Source organism: Marmota flaviventris, chromosome 15 (assembly GCF_047511675.1).
Source record: "Marmota flaviventris isolate mMarFla1 chromosome 15, mMarFla1.hap1, whole genome shotgun sequence".
NCBI classification, from domain to species: domain Eukaryota; kingdom Metazoa; phylum Chordata; class Mammalia; order Rodentia; family Sciuridae; genus Marmota; species Marmota flaviventris.
In genome coordinates this window covers 25,824,060-25,843,192 of record NC_092512.1, presented here as the reverse complement: position 1 = coordinate 25,843,192, position 19,133 = coordinate 25,824,060, and the positions used below count along the sequence as shown (strand labels likewise).

The following is a 19,133-nucleotide window of genomic DNA, read 5'->3' as shown; positions in this document are numbered from 1 at the left end:
AATAGTTAATTAAGCTAAAAGAAAATGGCAATATAAGGAGTTATAATGCTATACCTTCAGAAAGAAGGGTAATTATTATTATTATTATCATCATCATTATTATTATTATTATTAAGCACTTTTCTGTCATCTCCAAAATTGATTGTGGTATGTTACTTATCCTCAGAATCCTTGTATCACATAAGAAAGTCAAACAAAACAGGCAAGCTTAACATCACATCCTAGGCACAGTATCTCTAACAGTACCCAATACTATTCCACTTCCCCTCCTACCACCCTCACACTCCTCAGAATTCTGGAAAATCCTTGCTATTTTATCTGGCAATATTTCAAAATTTTAACTTTAGTACAATTGCAATTATGAAAAATATGACAGTTTTCTTGTTATCTTTATATTTCTCTTTCTGGAGCCTATCAAATAAATTTTTGTCACCATGTGCTTTGCTCTTATTATTAATTTTTCTTTGTTTTGCTTTCTATTCTGTTTGGTTTTATTCACTAGGTTAAATTTTGCATCTTTATTAATCATTTTTAATAGATATTCAGTTTTAGATAAACAGTATTTTTACATAACAAGTGAAGTACTAAACAGATCTATTCTGTGTTATAAAATAAAGGAAAGACCATGGTAGGATAATAATATTTCTGATGGAAAGGGAACAAAATTGTAGTATTATTGAATATTACTAGTACAAAGGATGAGGAGGTAATATAATTTTCTGTAAATTCACAATATGCACATACTTTTAAGTTACAAAATATAGATAATTTAAAAGTTTAAACAAGGGTCTTTTCCCCTGTGATAGAAATATGTTTAACAGGGAGTTAAAATTATTTGAGAATAATACAATTGTTAAACAGATTTAATTGAAAGGATAAAATATTTTTGGCTAAGGAGTAGTCAATGGGATTAGGAATTAGAATCTGAAAATATAACCCCTGCAAATCAAAATGTAAGATGAAATTAGTACTCAATCTAAGACCTAAAAAGACTTAAAGCTACTATTTAGGTTAAAATAATTTTTAGTGGTTTTCATCATTCCAAAGTGAGGTCTTAGAGTTCACATTGGATATTTTTATGGATTTTTCTCATGTGTGAGACAATGCAAGAAGGTTTAGAGAAGATGATTGGGTTATGGAAACCTTAACCTAAACAGTGTCTTAATCCCTTGATGGAATTAGCTAAGTGGAAACTTAAGGTAGGTAGGGTGTGGTTGAAACACTTGGGTCCTTTGGGACATGCCTTTGGGATATACATTTTGTATCTGGCAAGTGGAAAAGTAGAGTGTCTCTCTCTCTCTCTCTCTCTCTCTCTCTCTCTCTCTCTCTCTCCTTTCTGATCATCTTGTGAGCTGTTTCACTCTTCCAAATCTTCCATTGATGTTCAGCATCACCTGGATCCCTGAGGAATAGAACCCACTGTCTATGGACTGAGACCTCTGAAAACTGTGAGCCTCCTAATAAACTTCCTCCACTAAAATTGTTCTGGTAAAATCTTTTAGTCACAATAGTGAAAAAGCTGACTAAAACAGGTATATGCATAAAATATGCCTCACAAAAGCAAGTCATAAAATAGGCAAGGTTAAGGTCACATCCTTGGCACAACTATACCTGTTACTACTTCACTCTCCTCCTTCTATCTCACAACCCTATAAGATAGCAACAAATTGAAGTATTTTAAAGAGGATAATTCTATTTGTCTTGAATTTCAAAACTTATGTTATCATTAAGTATTAATAAATTAATATTAGTAGCCCATTAATTGTTTTTTAAAAAGCCCCAAATTACTATGTATCTTTATATAAGAACAATTGTCAGGAGGAAATCAGTTGAATTGGAAGTTTAAATAGTTAAAGTTCATCTCAGTTTAAGAAAATATTCCTAAGGAATAGATGAAATAAGCCTTCTAATACACAATGTTATAAATTTTCCAGTGATTTTTTTTAATCTTAGAATAAATCTTTAAAAGAATATTAAAAATTAATATTTGAATAAGGCATTTAGTTTACAAAGCACTATCATGTATAAAATCTCATTTGATCTACTCTTGTCAATGTCATTTATTTTCTCACCAAGTAAATATAAATATGCAAGAGTAATCCAGAGGCTTTTTGTGATTGATATTTGAAGTGCAAAGATTGATGCACAAAGCAACTACCTCATTGTTTGTGAACTGCTCAATGTTTTATAGATGGGAAAGAGCACTTAAATTGAACATTGTCTACACATATTTAATATTTATATCTTAAATCCTACACAGAGATACTGGCAATGAATAATAAATTATTGCATATGTCACAAGTGTAAATTTGGCATACTAAGTTCCATTTGCCTTATTAAGTCTAAAATGTAAAATACACTCAGTTCTCCATATTCAGTTTATCAGTATTATAGCTCACTGAGGAAAATTCTAATTAGATTGGATTAGATTATCCCTAGATGCATTCTAGTTGTAATGTTCTATGAATCGATTTGTTTTTTATTAAAGCAAAATCTGCCCAAATATATATCAGATACTTAATCATGTTTTTATGTTGTTATACCTCTTCAATGAATAAAAGGCATATAACCTAAAAGTCAGAGATGTTTAAATTTTATATAGTTCTCATTTAACATAATGACTTACTATAAGGCAATTTCTTTAATATATATATACCATGAAAATTGAATTATACTGATGAATTATAATTAATATTTTCTATTCCATTAAAATGTCTTTCTAGTAAAAACAAAATATAAAAACAAAAAGAAAAATAGGCCCTTAATCAATGTTGGACAAATCTCAGTATTACCTTTTGAAAATCAAATAGGGGAATGGGAGTGGAGATAAACCCTTGTCAGGAGTGGCAAATTAATTATTCTTTTGAACTCCAATGCCTTGGACATCTTGACTGTCACATCTGGGAATCTTTCCATGCTGAGGTGTAGAAAGTCATGCCCATCTGTGACCACAGTTAATGGTGCCATGAAATACATGAGTTCTATAGATTGGAATTTAGATGCCTACAAACATTGGGTGAAAGAGATACCAGTGTGCCTAAGCAGCCTTGAGGTGCCAGCTGCCTGGAGGATGAAGAATTACTGAGCAAGTGATAAGGCCCCAACCAGGCCAATTTCCCACAGCTTCTCACCTCTTCTTTATTATAAAGAACCCTTCCTAATAATAAATTCCTTTTATGTCTTTCTCTATAAAATAAATGTTGGTGAGCTTTCTTTCTTTGTTAAGATCAGACCCATCAGGTCTTTTCCACCCTGCTAAGCCCCTGTTTTCCGAATATTTATTGTCTCTTTTGTCTTTATTTCTTATTACTACTTTTTCAGCATTTTATTTCAAGCCATTCCACACCTCCATATGATTACTGATTCCTCTCCCTGTGAAGGACACGGTGAGAAACTCTGAGGTTTTTTTTTTTGCCATTTACAGGAAAATTAAAAAAAATAGATTATGCACTAAAATGCAAACAGCTGTATAAAATATTATCAATTTTTTAATCAATTTTTATGATGCCAAAGAATATCTCTGGAATTCAGAATTGGGCAAGGGATTCTCTTAACTTTGAAAGAAAAATAAACCACAAGCATTGTATGTGTATGTAGTTTACAATGAATAGTTTAGATTTTTCATTGCAACTCTTCAAGTTATTTTAGTATACCTTAGCATAATTGTCAAGGAAGGTAAGATCTTCTTATTTGCCTCCTTTAGCCTTTTCCTTCACTTCTTCTCTATAAATTACAAGGTCAGTTGAAAACTATAATGCACAAAAGCACAGATATAGAAAGGGAGTGTATCAGCATTCTATATTATGATTTCTGTGCAAGTAAAAACAAGTGAGTAACTATTACCTTGAACTTATTTTTATACTTGAGAAGTTAAACTCTGACAAAACCCACATAATATTATATTTAAAGAATTCAATTTTTTCATAGTCAAACTAGAAACTAATGTATCAGATCCTTAACTAGTTAGTGGTTAAAGATTATTTTGCCCTTGAGAAGAAACTTTAGAGCTAAAGGAAGTCTAAAAGATAATACTAACAGCCAGTGTAGAAAAACAGACTCCACAAACAGCAGGCAGAAAAATAAATAAGTATGCTGAGCAGATTGGCAGAAACCTTCTATGAGTCACGAGGATACAAGCTGAATACTGTAAACTCTTGGAAGGAAGTATGCTATCTTATTTAACTCTTTATCTCCTACATCCAGGATCTAGTCAGTGTCTGCTATGTAAGTACACAGGAGGTATTTATGGAGTATATTCGAAAGAAAGGACACAGACACAGCAATCAAGGTTTAGATGCAGGCATGTTGCAGAACCTGAAGAGATTTTGTTGGTGTTTCATAGTATAATTATAAATTCCATGTACTTGTATGGATTGACAGTGAAAGAGGAAGTAGACAGTCCATGCCAAGGTCTGACTAAAATACAAAATAAAATCATCAGCACCCTTTCATTTATTGCAGATTTTGCTTTACTTTTCTTAAAGACTAAAGTTAAAGTTCCCAAACTCTTGCTTAGGTGCACATTCAAGGCCCTACAATTATTTTAATTTTTAATGGAAACAGACATCTTTCACGCACTGGGAAAACTACTACATTGAAGTAGTTTACAGTATCAGCACTAAAACACTGTATTGTTTTCAAAATCATTTCTTTTTGAAACTGGATTTTTCTAGTAATTGGTATAATAAAAAGCAAGTACCACATCATTTCACTGTGGGTTATAAAAAAAAGAATGATAATGATTAATCTGATCCCCAAATATGAGAAGTTGGAAAGTATATAAAAGTGTTAAGTTGCTACAATGTAATTTCTTAAGTCCTTTAGATAAAACTACCATGTAAATAAAATTGTTAAATACTTCTTTGGGCCTGGAAACCATGAAAAGATATATATTTTTGTTGTTATTGTTATTGGAAGTGTGTGTTTGTGCACGCACTCCTGGGTCTTGCTATGTTGCCCAGGCTGCTCTTGAACTCTTGAACTCAACAATCCTCCCACATCAGCCTCCTGAGTACCTGGGACAACAGCTGTATGCCTACACACCACTATGGCAATGTTTTTCTGTCTCCCAGTGGCCACTGGTATAATCCCTCAGGGGGTCTTGTTAGGTATTTGCAAGTCTTGGCCATAAATTTTATGTCTGAAGGTGAAGTTCAAGACACTGAATTTCTATGCAGACATTTTTTAAATAATTACAATAAACTATATTTTTAAGAATTAATAAATTTTTTGTTAGCTGGCAATCTAAGTCTGGTGGGTCTAGAATAGATCAAGTACCTGTGTATATATTTTAGATAGTCCAAATTGCTAGGTACCATGTAAAAAGCTTTACAAAGTTTACAGATTTCTTTCTAGATGGAACTTAAGATCTTTGGACAGAAAATTAGACTCATTTTCTGGTTGTTTTCTATCTTTCCTACCTTATCTTTTAAAAGTCTGTGTGCCCATGATTATTCCAACCCCTGCCATATGTTAGGTCTCATGAAAAGAGATGCAATATTGGAAGGAGGAATGAGACTCTTCCCAAAGAACATCTAGATATAAAAGAGGGGGTGGGGAGAAAAAGAAATTACACTAACACATTTTAAATGTGGATGTTGCTATGGAAAACAAAAGTAGACCAATAATATAGACTGTTTGGTACTTTAAAACAGCTTAATACTAGAGGTTGAGCAGGCGCAGACATGCAAAGAATAAGAAAGGGAGCATTCTAGTCAGGAATGCAGCATATAAATTTTCCATGGGTTACAAGCATGATACATTTTGGGAACTGCAATAGTTGAATATGTGTTGTCTATTCACTCTGTGTGTATATACATGTGTGTATAAATGGGAGTTGGAAGTAGGAATGAGGTGGATGAAGATAAAGGATTTATAAGATTAGAGAGCAAGCTGAGACTAGGTCACAAACAGCCTTTAATGCTATCTATATAGCATAGTTGTAATTCTGTCTATTCCCTTCCAAAACGCTACTCCTTAAATACAATCCTGACTTTTTAAGATCTGAGTTCCTATCCTTGATATTCATGCGGGAATGATCACATTCTAACTGGTCAGTAACTATTCAAAAGGTGCACGTGTCAAAATTTCTGGCCAATGAAATAGAAGTTGATAAGCCTTTAATTTTAAGTCTTAAAATTTTAATTTTGATTTTTTAAAAATATATTTTAGTTGTTGATGTACCTTTATTTTTTATTTATTTATATGTGGTGCTGAGGATCGAACCCGGTGTTTCACACATGTCAGGCAAGTGCTCTACCACTGAGCCACAGCCCCAGCCCCTAATTTTAAGAAAAAAATATAAGGCTTCAGAAAGGAACAAATCTTTGCTTTTAGTTCTTCCTCATTCTTCAAATGAAGATTTGATATCTGAAGGAAAACCAGATATTTTTGTGTTCATGAGACAATCATCACTAGACTCAGAACTTATATGCCACCAAGAATGACAAAGAAAAAGATTTTTAAAAATACAGGCTTGGGCTCCAAGGCTATTACTAAGCAGCAGATGACAGAAAGTAGTTCTTCTAGAGCTCTATTTGGGAAAAATACACTTTTACTTATAAAATTTCCTTTGGGAATTCCTTTTCCAGAAATACTTTTTGTAAGTGTGTTTAGAAATACCACTCTGCCTTTATTTTTGGTTTTGTTTGAAAATACATAGCATTTGTAGGATAGGTGCAAATCATGGTGCTATTTCATCAACTGGAAATGCATCTCATTCTCTTCTCTGCTTGACAATTTCCTATTTAGATCTCTACCATCTCACTTGGCACTTCACAATCAGCAAAAGTAAACTCTCAATAAATATGCCATATTGATTTAGAGCTCTGTGTCGATCCTGTGCTCCATACTCATCCTGAAATTCTTTTCTTCTATTCTTTTCCTATATCTGGAACACTTCTATTTATTTTCATAATAAAGTGAAGGTGTCATCCTCCCTTGGTGGCCTTTCTGGTTCTTACTCCTCTAGTATTATACCTTCTTCTTTGGTCTGTAATACTATATACATTGGAAATAGAAACATGAAAATTTATATCTTCAGGCTACTGGTAGAGTCTGTAAACAAGTCAGGATGGCGCCTGGCATTTTGCCAGAGAAATGTTAGAGTCTGTAAACAAGTCTGGATGGTGCCTGGCAAAATGCCAGAGGGAGTGGTTTGTGAAGTAACACCAGTGAGCCATTAAGTGTGGAGATTCCTTATTGGTTGACTGATGTATCTAGTTTATGCTAATTAGATAAGCTGTGTGGAATGTATAAATACTGCTCCTGTCCTGCAATAAACGGCTTCCACTCCTGCTGTATCAATCTACACAAGTTGTTCGTCACCCCCCCCCCCCCCCCAGTTATTTTGCCCAGCCAGCCGGGCTGCGGCAGGCTACTGAGAAAATTACCTAAAATTTTTGTCTAGGCTAGGCACATGCCTGTAATCTCAGTGGCTGAGGCAAGAGGATGGCAGGTCTGAAGCCAGCCTCAGCAATTTAGTGAGCCCTGTCTCAAAAAATAAACGGGACACAACTCAGTGGTAAAATTCCACTGGATTCAATCCCCAGTGGCCCCCCCGCCCCCCAAAAAAAAATCTAATATGAAATCTTCTTAAATCTCAAATAATTATTGATAAAAGGTTATTTTAAATACTATTGAGTGGTTTGAATTTGTAATGCTAGCTTCAAATATCTTATTTTCTGGAGTTATGCCAAAAATAATTTTCCTTTTTTATCCACATGTTCAGAGAATAAAGATAACTGGTCAATAGGACAGAACAAGTTTTTTTCCCAAAGAGTTTACATTCTGTGAAAAGACACAAACTCTTTCAATCAAGGTCCAAATGGAAAGCAAATATCACAATAGACTTTCTCAAGAGAAGAAAGTTAATGCAAGAGATAAGTTATAAAAAAATAGAGATGATAAACTTTTAAAAAGCAAGGTATTCAGAGTTTAATACAATTGGAAACCAGAGGATGGATTCACTTGGTTTAAAAAAACACAGCAGTCCTATTCAGTATGGTATGCTCAAGAGCTGTAGTCACCCAAAGCAGAGAAAGAAAGAAAGAAAGAAAGAGGACATAAGAAAAAGAAGTTACTCCCCAATTTTCCATTCTTTATCTGTTTCAGTTTCCCACTACTATCTCTCAATATCCAAATTCAGACAGAAGCCTGGGAAATTCAGCCTGAGGTGTTCATTTCTTCCCTCCTCCATGATAAACAACAGAGCAGAAGTCTAGGAATGGTTTTAATAGCTATCAGACCAAGGTTCAGTACACAGTAAACAAATAGAAAAGTTTTAGATGACAAATATTAAAGTAAAAAAGGAGTTACATAGTTCTAAATGCCTTGAGTGGTCAGAGAATCACTGGGCAGGTTATGTTCAGTCTCACATCTGAATGAGAAGAAGGCATTAGTACAGGAATCTCCCAGAAAGGGCCCAAGTGGAAATGAACTACGTATGTTTCAAAAGCACCAAAGTGGCCAGAACATCTGAATCAAAGTGGTTAGGTGGAAAATGATCCAAAATCAATTCTGAAAACAAAAAACAAAAAACAAAAAACAACCAAGAACAGGTTCTATAAGGACATTTTTTAAAGTACTGATTTTATTCAAAGTGCAAGGGTCAAGTCTTTGGAGGTTTTAAACAGAGAAGTAACACGGTTTGATTCACTTTTAAAAGATCAGTTGGGCTATTTTGCAGTGGTGAATGCATCATAGATGATAATAATAGTAGAAAGGACACGCTTTGGGACTGTTTTATAAAGACTAAGTAAGAAATGATAATGGCTTGAATTATGTAAGTCTTAATTGAAATGAAGGATATTTACCATATTTAAAATATGCTTTGTAAGTAAAAACAATAAAACTTCTTGATGGATTAGAAATTAGGTAATGCAATTAAGCACAGTTACTAAATCCAAAGGATTTTTTTAATAAGAAAAATGGCTAATTTGAAATACAGCATATATACTTACTCTCTTCTGCTTCTGCATTTCGCTTAACAAATCTCTTCTCTCCCTTCTTTTTCTCATGTTGTTTACACCATAAACATTCTCATTACATAAACATCTCTTCTCCTTGTGTCTCATTTGCTAATATTTTGTTATTATCATTTCACTTCAACACCAATAATACCTAAAACCATCTCATTACATAATATAATGAAGATTAGATAACTTTCATATTGTCCATGTCACATAGCATTCCCAATATAAGAAGAATATTCTCATTAGGAAAATTATACAATCCATTTCCTCATGGAAACATACAGATAATTAAATATGAAAAGTATTCAAATGAAATATGTGAATTTCTGACCTATTTGACCTTTTAAACTTGCATTTAGGATCTCCTTATCATTAATGATGACATTGGAAGGGAGTTAGTATTTCTTTATATTATAATTTTTTTCAATAGTTGTCATATAAAATCTCATGAAAGAAAATACATACATTATATAACTTTTTATAGATTTGAAATTGCTGTTAGTATGCCCCCAAACATTCCCACATTATCTTGGAAAAAAATACTTATATTACCTACCTACCTATAGCAAAAACTATTCCCTTGATGCAATTTTTTAACATATTTCTAAATACATACATTCTAAAATTTATATTAATAGAATATTGCTATGATTTAAATTATTTGTGGCCTCAAATTGTTATTTGTATAACTTTTTCTTTTATAATATTTTGGCCATAATATTGCAATAATAATTTGTTTTTTCCTTCCAGCAATGAGGATGGCATGAGAATGAAATACACAACAGAGTGCAGATAAAGAGCTAAGCTTATCAGGAAGCGTGCATAGATTCAGTACAAGGGCATGTTATTCATATTATTTTCTTCGTAGATTGCCTACTTAATTTGAGTATTTCTATAAGTCATATATCCTAATGTCCTATCAGTTTAGATAACAAAACAGTAAAGTGGCTTTCAAAAATCCATTTCCACTATTTCTTCTACATATGTATAAAATTTCACATAGATGTATTTATACAGGAGCTAGTTTTCACATGGAAATACTGTACTGAACAATTTGGGCCACAAGCAACAAAAAGGAGCGTGCTTTCATTGCTCTTCATTTTCAGACCTAATATCTTAGGAGCCTTCTCAAAGAGACCTAAACCACCTTTCAATATGGACCAGAATAGCATAGCAAGTCTTAATTGTATTGGTCTTAAAACTAAAGGAAGATATATTCAAATTCAACAGTGTGATTTTCTTAAGCATCTAAAATTGTTTTGGGCTTGTTGAAGAAAAACAATATCTTATTTTAATTCATAGAATAAATGCCTAGTGTGGCAATAAGAGAAACACAGAAGTAAATATTATGCAAATTAAATGAGCCAAGAGAGTATGGATAATTTATCAGAAAGGAAGTTGAAGAAAAGCCATTGAAGAATGGACAGGATTCTTAACAGGTAAAGACCAGCAAAATCATATTTGAAGATGAGAGAACAGCATGTGCTGTGGTTCTGAGAAAAGTGTGAAGGCATTGGAAGAACAATTTACCTGAAAGAACTGAAAAGTTTAAGCAAATAGTAACTTCATATACATTTCTTTTTAAAAATACACACTATACACCTGAAATATGATATGTGTGCATTCATATGTATGTGTATATGTATATATAAGTATTTTTTTTCTGTAAGAGGCAGGTTGTCATTCTGTAACACAATGTGGTAGAATTGAGAAGATAATGCCAGAAAACTAAGTTTGTACTCTTACAGAAGATCTTAAATGGTAGAATGCAAATGTTTAAGTAAGGGGAAAGAGCACCAAACTGCAAACCACAGCCTGAATTTATTCTTCCTAAATGTGGGAACTTCTGGAGTGTAAATCTATATATTAGTAAACCAGGAGTCTGAATACTCAAAGTGTTTTAATAAATAACACAATAATGGTATGAAGGTCATTTGAAGCTCATGTATGATGCATGATGGTGTAAGATATCTGTATTATATTATTGAATTTGAGAAAAAAATGGGAGATATAAGATTTTATCACAGGTAACACAGCAATAATTACATAGTAAGAATGCTTTTCTGAAATAGAAAACTATAGCTGTTGTGCAAATGAGAAGTTTTAAGAGTGTGAAGTAAGACAGAGGCAATGATAATTAAAGATTGCTGATTAATGAGACTTAAGAGAGTATTAATGGGTTTTAAGATGTTGGGAGAGAATAAAGATTTTAATTAAAACTCATTAGGAAAATAATAAAGAGAAGATAAATCAGGTAATCTATTTATTGTACTACTGCTTTGGGTATTTACTAGGCTTTTTTTTTTTTTGGCAGGGTACTGAAGATTGAACCCCCAGGAACCCTCTACTACTGAGCTATATCCCAAGCCCTTTTTATTTTGAGACAGGATACTGCTAAGTTGCCCAGGCCAGCATGTGTGTGTGTGTGTGTGTGTGTGTGTGTGTGATTACTATATATATGTGCCTAGTTAGTACCTAGTTTTAATATTGCCTATATAGTGATAGATAGGTAGGTATGTGGGTAGGAGGTAGATAGATAGATAGATAGATAGATAGATAGATAGATAGATAGAAGTGTTTTAACATTTCCTAGTAACTACCATGTTCTCTGTTGAGGATATTAATATGTCCATGTTTTCATAATCCAAATGAAAATCCAAAATTTAAAGCAAACGTTACTTTTGTTCTCAAGGAGAGAATAAATACCTACAAATTTGTATCCTGTCTGATATCTCTTTTGCAGCTTCAGATTTTTCCATTTCCTCAATTTTTTCTGCTTCTGATAAAAAGAACAGGTAAAGCATTTCTGCAGAAAAAAAAAGTCTATGAAAGCTAAAGATTTCACAGGCCTGGCTTCCACAGACATTTGGTTGTAATTTTAAGAGACATTTAAATTTTTAATTTATTTTTCAGCATAGAAGATGCTGCCAGCTTTTATATCTCTTTGGCAGCATTTCCCTCTTTAAAAGCCTGTTATGTTCCACAGGCATTTCAAATTAGAAACAAAGCTTTTAAGACTTCAAAACACAGCTGCTGGGACTCTCACCTTGGAGATTATAACATAAAATGGTAAGCAAAATATAGCAAGTAAGATACCTTAGTTCTTCAAGGATTTTCTTATAGATTTCCTCAATGATTATAAAAATATTGATTTTATGAATAAAAGATTGTTTTTCATCCACTGTCTGTAAGTCATTTAGTTTTATGATGAGTTTGAGGTCACGCTATCCATTCAGTCATGTGATCAGAGAAATTAATGGAAAAATGCTGAAGATGCAGTTGTGCTATTTAATTAATTCAATTCATTAAATATATCTAACTTCCTTTGTCAATCATTACAGTAATATATATGAGTCTATTATATCTGATTTCCACTATCTTACAGGTAGAAGAATTTCTCAACAACAATGAAAAAATATTCAAAGTATTCTAATGAAGTCACTCAAAATGCTAGGGAAGAGCCAAATTGCAACTGTTTAGAAAAATAAGAAGGTCTTTAAGTGGGTACTTAAAAGTATACAGGATGACACAAGGAAAAAAAAAATACTGGGATCGGAGATTCCAGGAGGGGAAAAGAAACAATAAAACCTAGTAAAGAAGTCAGAGAAAATCAGATATATCGAAGGCACACTATGTGGAGTAATTCATCACCACAGCAAATACAAATGGGAGATAAACCTCAAAAGACTGGAGCTATTTTGAGACATTATGGATGACAAAATTGAATAGTTTGTGTATATGGAAAGCTTAAGTTGTAAAAACACATTATTATAGATGTTAGGTAGAAGACTGATATGGCACCAACATACATATGGATAAGAAGAGGAAGAACCTGTAGCTAGGAAAGCTCACATTACAATGTTCTAAAAACATGTAAAGGGTGAACTAAAATGAAAACCATGGAATTAGAGATGGAGGGCTGCTGTTCTCACCTGTGAAAAATAAACATCTTAGTATTTGAAATTTATCTTTCTTTGAGGAGCAAATTCATGAATATTTCTACCACACAAGAAAAATGATGAAAGAATAAATGCTTTGTGATTGTAATCAATGCTGTAGAGAAATCTTTCAATATATTGGTAAAATAACATGTATTTGAGAATGTATATTACTATTTAGAGGTTAAGTTTTAAGAGGTTTTTGTTTTTGTTAAATACATACAAAGTTCTTTTTTCTCTCCTCTGAAATATATGAGTCTACAAATTCTTTAACTGCTGTTTTTTTTTGTTTTGTTTTTTTGTTTTGTTGTTGTTGTTTTTGTTTGTTTTGTACCAGTGATTGAACCCAGGGGCGCTTAACCACTGAGCTACTGCCCCAGCCATTTGTTTGTTTGGTTGGTTTTAAATTTTGAGACATGGGTCTCACTAACTTGCTTGGGGCCTTGCTAAATTGCTGAGGCTGATTTGGAACTCAGGATCACTGCCTTAACCTCTTGGGCCACTGGGATTACAGGCATGCACTAGCATGCCTGGTTTAACTGCTGTTTATAAAGTGGTGATATTCTTATAGTTGAGGCTACTCTTAAAGACAATCTAACCCATTCTCCTGCTAAAGATCCCCAATTTACACTTCTACTTGAAGATTTCTTGCCCCAGATATATTTTTAATTGGCATACCTGAAGTAATAATTAGCAATTTTGAAAATGCACTGTACTGTATTATGCTTTTGCACAATTCCTTTGGTTTGTACCTGGGACATGTAGTAATGCTAGGTAGAAATCCTATAACCAGGCAGTTTCAGAATCATCAATCTCAAAAGAATACTTAAAATTACTTAGCAAGGCAAGATTTCAGTCCCAGGCTTGCTCTCCCGTTCTTGGTAACAACTATTTTCCATTTGTTTCTCTCAGTCTTAAACTTGGACTAGGTCACTCTTTTATAGGTTTTAACAACTTGCCATCACAGATGGATAGGTGGCCTAAATGAAATAGTTCTGTTGGAACCATGATGAACCAGACAGAAACTACGCAGCCAATGGGGAGCTGCAGTTAATTAGTTCATGTTGTCATGAAATTATGTTGGCTTAAGTTGCCAGATACAACCAGGGAATAAAAAAACTCTGTGGACAGAGTGTGTGTGTGTGTGTGTGTGTGTGTGTGTGTGTGTGTGTGTTTGCACATAAACACATGAAAGATAGACAGAGAGAAAAAATACAAATAGAAATACATATAGATATCTCTCCTGGGTTTTAAATGTCAGAACCCATTTTTAAATGCTGGTGGGACTGCAGATTGGTGCAGCCAATTTGGAAAGCAGTATGGAGATTTCTTGGAAAGCTGGGAATGGAGCCACCATTTGACCCAGCTATTCCCCTTCTTGGTCTATTCCCTAAAGACCTAAAAAGAGCATGCTACAGGGACACTGCTACATCGATGTTCATAGCAGCACAATTCACAATAGCAAGACTGTGGAACCAACCTAGATGCCCTTCAATAGACGAATGGATTAAAAAAATGTGGCATTTATACACAATGGAGTATTACTCTGCATTAAAAAATGACAAAATCATAGAATTTGCAGGGAAATGGATGGCATTAGAGCAGATTATGCTAAGTGAAGCTAGCCAATCCCTAAAAAACAAATGCCAAATGTCTTCTTTGATATAAGGAGAGTAACTATGATCAGAGTAGGGACGAAGAGCAGGAGAAGAAGATCAACATTTAACAGGGATGAGAGGTGGGAGGGAAAGGGAGAGAGAAGGGAAATTGCATGGAAATGGAAGGAGACCCTCAGGGTTATACAGTGGAGGGGGTAGAGAGAGAGGAGGGGAGGGGAGGGGAGAGGTGGGGAGGGGGGAGGGGGGAGGATGGGAAAGGCAGCAGAATACAACAGACACTAGTATGGCAATATGTAAATCAATGAATGTGTAACTGATGTGATTCTGCAATCTGTGTATGGGGTGAAGGTGGGAGTTCATAACCCACTTGAATCAAAGTGTGGAATATGATATGTCAAGAAATTTGTAATGTTTTGAACAACCAACAATAAAAAATTAAAAAAAATAAAAATTAAAAAAAATAAAATGCATACATGCTTAAAACAAACATCTCCAGTCCAGGTAAGGCTGAGTGACTGCCAATTCACTCTCTTTACAGAAGAGATCTGGCTTCTTTTTATCTCCTCAACTCCTCAACTTTATTTTATTCTTAGCTCTATAACTGAGCTTCATTGATCTTTATTTTCTTGGAATAGCTCATTAAGCCCTTCTTCAATATAACACTCTTCCTTTCCTGCATGCTAGCCATATATAATTTTTCCAATATCAACAGGTGTGATATCTAAAATCAGGTTGGTTTCCGCATTACAACATTTATTATCTTTTATAGGATCTCATTTTTTACCTTATTTTTTTACTTCTGAATACTTACTTAGATTTGTTATTACATCTGCCTAACTTTAAATCCACTGCACTTAAAGGAAATTTAATTCCCTATATTAGTATTACATTACAACATTGTTAAGTCTATTTTCAATGAACCATTCACATAACTGGCAAATAATGGGTCCAAGTTTTAGTAATAATTTTCCTATCATCTTTTACCATACCAGCTGTTTTGATTAGAGAACTTACATTGTCTCCAGATCTATGATTCCTATTGTGCATACATTATTTAATTTAATCTTCTCCTAAACCAATAAGATAAGTGATTTGATTTCCATTTTCAGATTTTAAGATACCTCCTTTTGCAAAAGAAGGCAATTCACGTCAAAGATGGGATTTGGATAGTTTGTTGGACTTTTAGACACTGATTAAAGGAAAGGACAAGATTTGTAGTCCTAACATTATGAGTTCAGATGCGAGTTCCATCAAATTTTTAAAAAGTCAAACAGAGCTTCAGTTTCATCATTTGTAAAATGAAGCTAAAATAACAAGTTTTTACATGATTTTATAAGAAAGGAGGCATGTAAAAAAGAATCACTTAGTAAATTGCATACAATTATGGAGCCTCTAAAGTATAACTATTAATAATTGAATCTGAATTAACTGATTTTAATTGACTTATTTTATTATGAGTAAATTTAACCAGATCTGAGACCTTTTGAATTTCTCTTTGGTATATATCTTCAAACATTATTATCTATTTTAAGTTTGAGAAGTAAAGTTCCATAAATATTTTAGAAAAATACAATTATGTTCATGTTGAAGTAAGATTATAATTTTCTATTTGAAATATAGTAAAATATAGCCTTAAGTCATCTTGAAAGATCCAGGTGACAAAATTTCCTCAGATCTATATTCTAAGAGCCATCTTTTGGTTCCTAGAAATATTCTTTAGGGTATGGTTTGTACTTCACATAAACAATATAAAGAAATAACAACTGTAAATATAAAAATATAAAGGTTTTAAAGTGTTCTTTGGTAGTTAAGTATATTTCATTGTATATTATATACATCCTCTAGGTTGTTGGGAAATGTAATTTCAAATTAATAAAATAAATACTAATTTTAGGATCATATAAAATTAATATTACAAGTTATGATTATTTTTAAGACACACAAATAAGATGTATATGGAATATCTGCTGAAGGATTTCATGTGCATTGCCTCAGTTGGAATTCACCATTGTATGCGATTAATTTTTTACACATTACAGAAGAGGAAATTTGGGCAGACAGGATTGAGCAACATATTCAAGATCAGACAACTAATTAATAAGCAGCAGAATTTGAATGAAAATATATATCTTTATAATATAAATCCCATGATTTTTCACTTACTATATGGCAAGCAATTAATCATTTAATTTCAAAAAGAATGTCCTGATAAAGACAACATATTACTTAACTAGTCACACTAAAATAATGAATGATCAATGGAATCTAGCTGCCATAATTTGAAGTCACCAGGTTTCCATTTCCATATTATCAGTTATTTTTAAAAAATTAAATTCAAATAAACTCTGACAAAATAAATTATAAAATAATTTTAAATATTACCTAAAATCTGATCCAAGTCTCTTCCCATTTTCTGGTTCTCCTGGATCTGGACATAAATTGGAAGCTGTTTTAATACCTCCCTCATTTACTGTAGCAGCAAGAAGAAAAATAAAAACAAAATATTTATAATTAGAAATTAAGAATGATATTAATTTTAAAATTTACACAAAACTTATATTCTGTAACTGTAATCACTATTTTTTTTACTATAGAAAATTAAAATACAATTTTATAGAAAAATAATGAAGGTAAAAAACTTCTTCCTCTTTTTATGGACCTATCAGAACCTAAATTTAATATTTATATTCAATGACATACTACTCTGAATATTAACTCGTTAGTATCTAGCACTTTCTTTTTTAATTTCAATCAAATTGCAAGACACATTTCTAGCTTATCAGTGTCAGAGTTTCCATTAATTATTGATAGTACAGAGATCATTACCAGTTATAACACTGTCATTTGGAACTTTGCTGTTTTTTGGTTTTTGTCCATGATTGGGATTGAACCCAGTGGTTCTCTATCACTGATCTTCATCCCCAGATCTCCTTATATTTTATTTTTGAACAGGATCTCACTAAATTGCTCAGGTTAGCTTCAAACTTGCAATTTCTCTGCCTTGTTCTCCTGAGTAGCTAAGATTCTATTGAAATTCAATGTTGGTGGATACTTTTTGTTTTCAAAGTTGCAATTAAAAATAAGACCATACAGGAAAAATTTAAAGTTATTAACATTTCTGTATTTGGTATATAACAAAATAATTTTGTCTTCCAATATTAAGGTAAAACAATGATGTGGTACTAAGCATGTCATTGAATTATGATATAATGCTAGAAACCAAAATAATGGCTTTACCCTCAAGCAATTTCTATAACTACATTTTACATGACTATTGTACAGATTTTCATCGGTTTATTTAGAGCACTCAGTTATTGAAGGCTTTTTTTTTTTTTTTTTCAGCGAATGTGGTCACATTGGATGCTTAAATTCCCAGGATATATTTTTTAATGGGAAGATAATAAAGCCAGATAATTCTGAAATATTTGAGTGATATTGTTTTATAATTCAATCTTATAGTGAACTGGAGAGTATTTCCATAATTTTGCTCCTTTATTAGTTTGCTCTTTTAAAGAAAACATAGTGCTTAAGGACAAACACCAGAGGAAAATTCCTAAACCTTATAATTGTTCTTGTCCTGCACTCTGGATTAGAACCATCTGTAGATCTTTCTTTAAAGATTAAAAATGCATAGTTCTAGCTCTGGATATTCTAATACAATTAGCTTATAGTAGAAACCTGGGCATCAATTTTTGTTTTTTAATATAACTTTCAAGATGATTCTAATGTAAAGTTAAAGTTGAGAACCACTGGACTTGTGGATTGTTTAGTTGGAATTGGTCATTGGGTTGACACTAATTCATCAGATAGGAAGACAGCTATCAAATGATAGTCCAGCAGTCATGGTTGTGGTAAAGGTGCCCTCTTCTCAATTAGATATAAAATTATTTTTTCTAATTTTCACCAACAATATCTTTCTTGCACCTTTATTATATACTCATGGATTCAAATAATGCAATATTTTTATTTTTCTTGGTCCTTTAATTTTTTTTAATTCCTTTTGCCATTTCTGGGGTTTTTGGTCACTGTCTTACCTTAGCTGATTTCACTAATTCAAAGGAACTGGCCCAGAGCCCTTCATATTTTGTATTTCCCTCAATGCTTAAAAACTTACTTCTTTGTCAATGATTTCTAATATAGGATTTTGCATCTTTTCCAAAATTTCCTGCTCCATCAATAGCCATTATATCATCCCCAAAATTTCCAATTGCTATATCATGTGTCAGCTCAAATTCAACCTAATCACTTTGATACTTTTGTGACAACATTATTATTTATCTTCAATCTATCTTGAATATTAGAAGAGGACCGAACTTCCTAAAACATAGTTATTTTTTGTTTTAATTACTATACAAATCTCCAATGAGTCAACTAGATTTCTACTGTTTCTAATACTTCTAAACACATATGTCCTAGTTGTTTGATTAAAACCAACACATAAAAACTGTTTTTAATAAACTAAGCATTTTCTATGGGAAGTATTAACTTTATAATTTTTGAAAAGCTATTGATAATACTGTAGAATGTATTATTAAAATGTAACTTTCTTTTAGCGAGTGTTGTAGATGATGAAAACAGGTGGCATAACATAGGTTTAACTACTT

At 32.5% G+C, this 19,133-nt stretch overlaps 1 protein-coding gene across 3 annotated transcripts in view; it reads right to left on the bottom strand.

The window, feature by feature from the left end:
• The window catches only part of Csmd3 (CUB and Sushi multiple domains 3), a 1,133,871-nt gene that overhangs the window by 688,113 nt on the left and 426,625 nt on the right, over positions 1-19,133 (bottom strand). For all 3 annotated transcript variants that reach the window (XM_027947308.2, XM_027947313.2, XM_027947317.2), the window contains one exon: positions 16,912-16,999. In XM_027947308.2, coding sequence (XP_027803109.2) covers positions 16,912-16,999 — 88 coding nt within the window. The remainder of the gene's footprint in view (positions 1-16,911; positions 17,000-19,133) is intronic.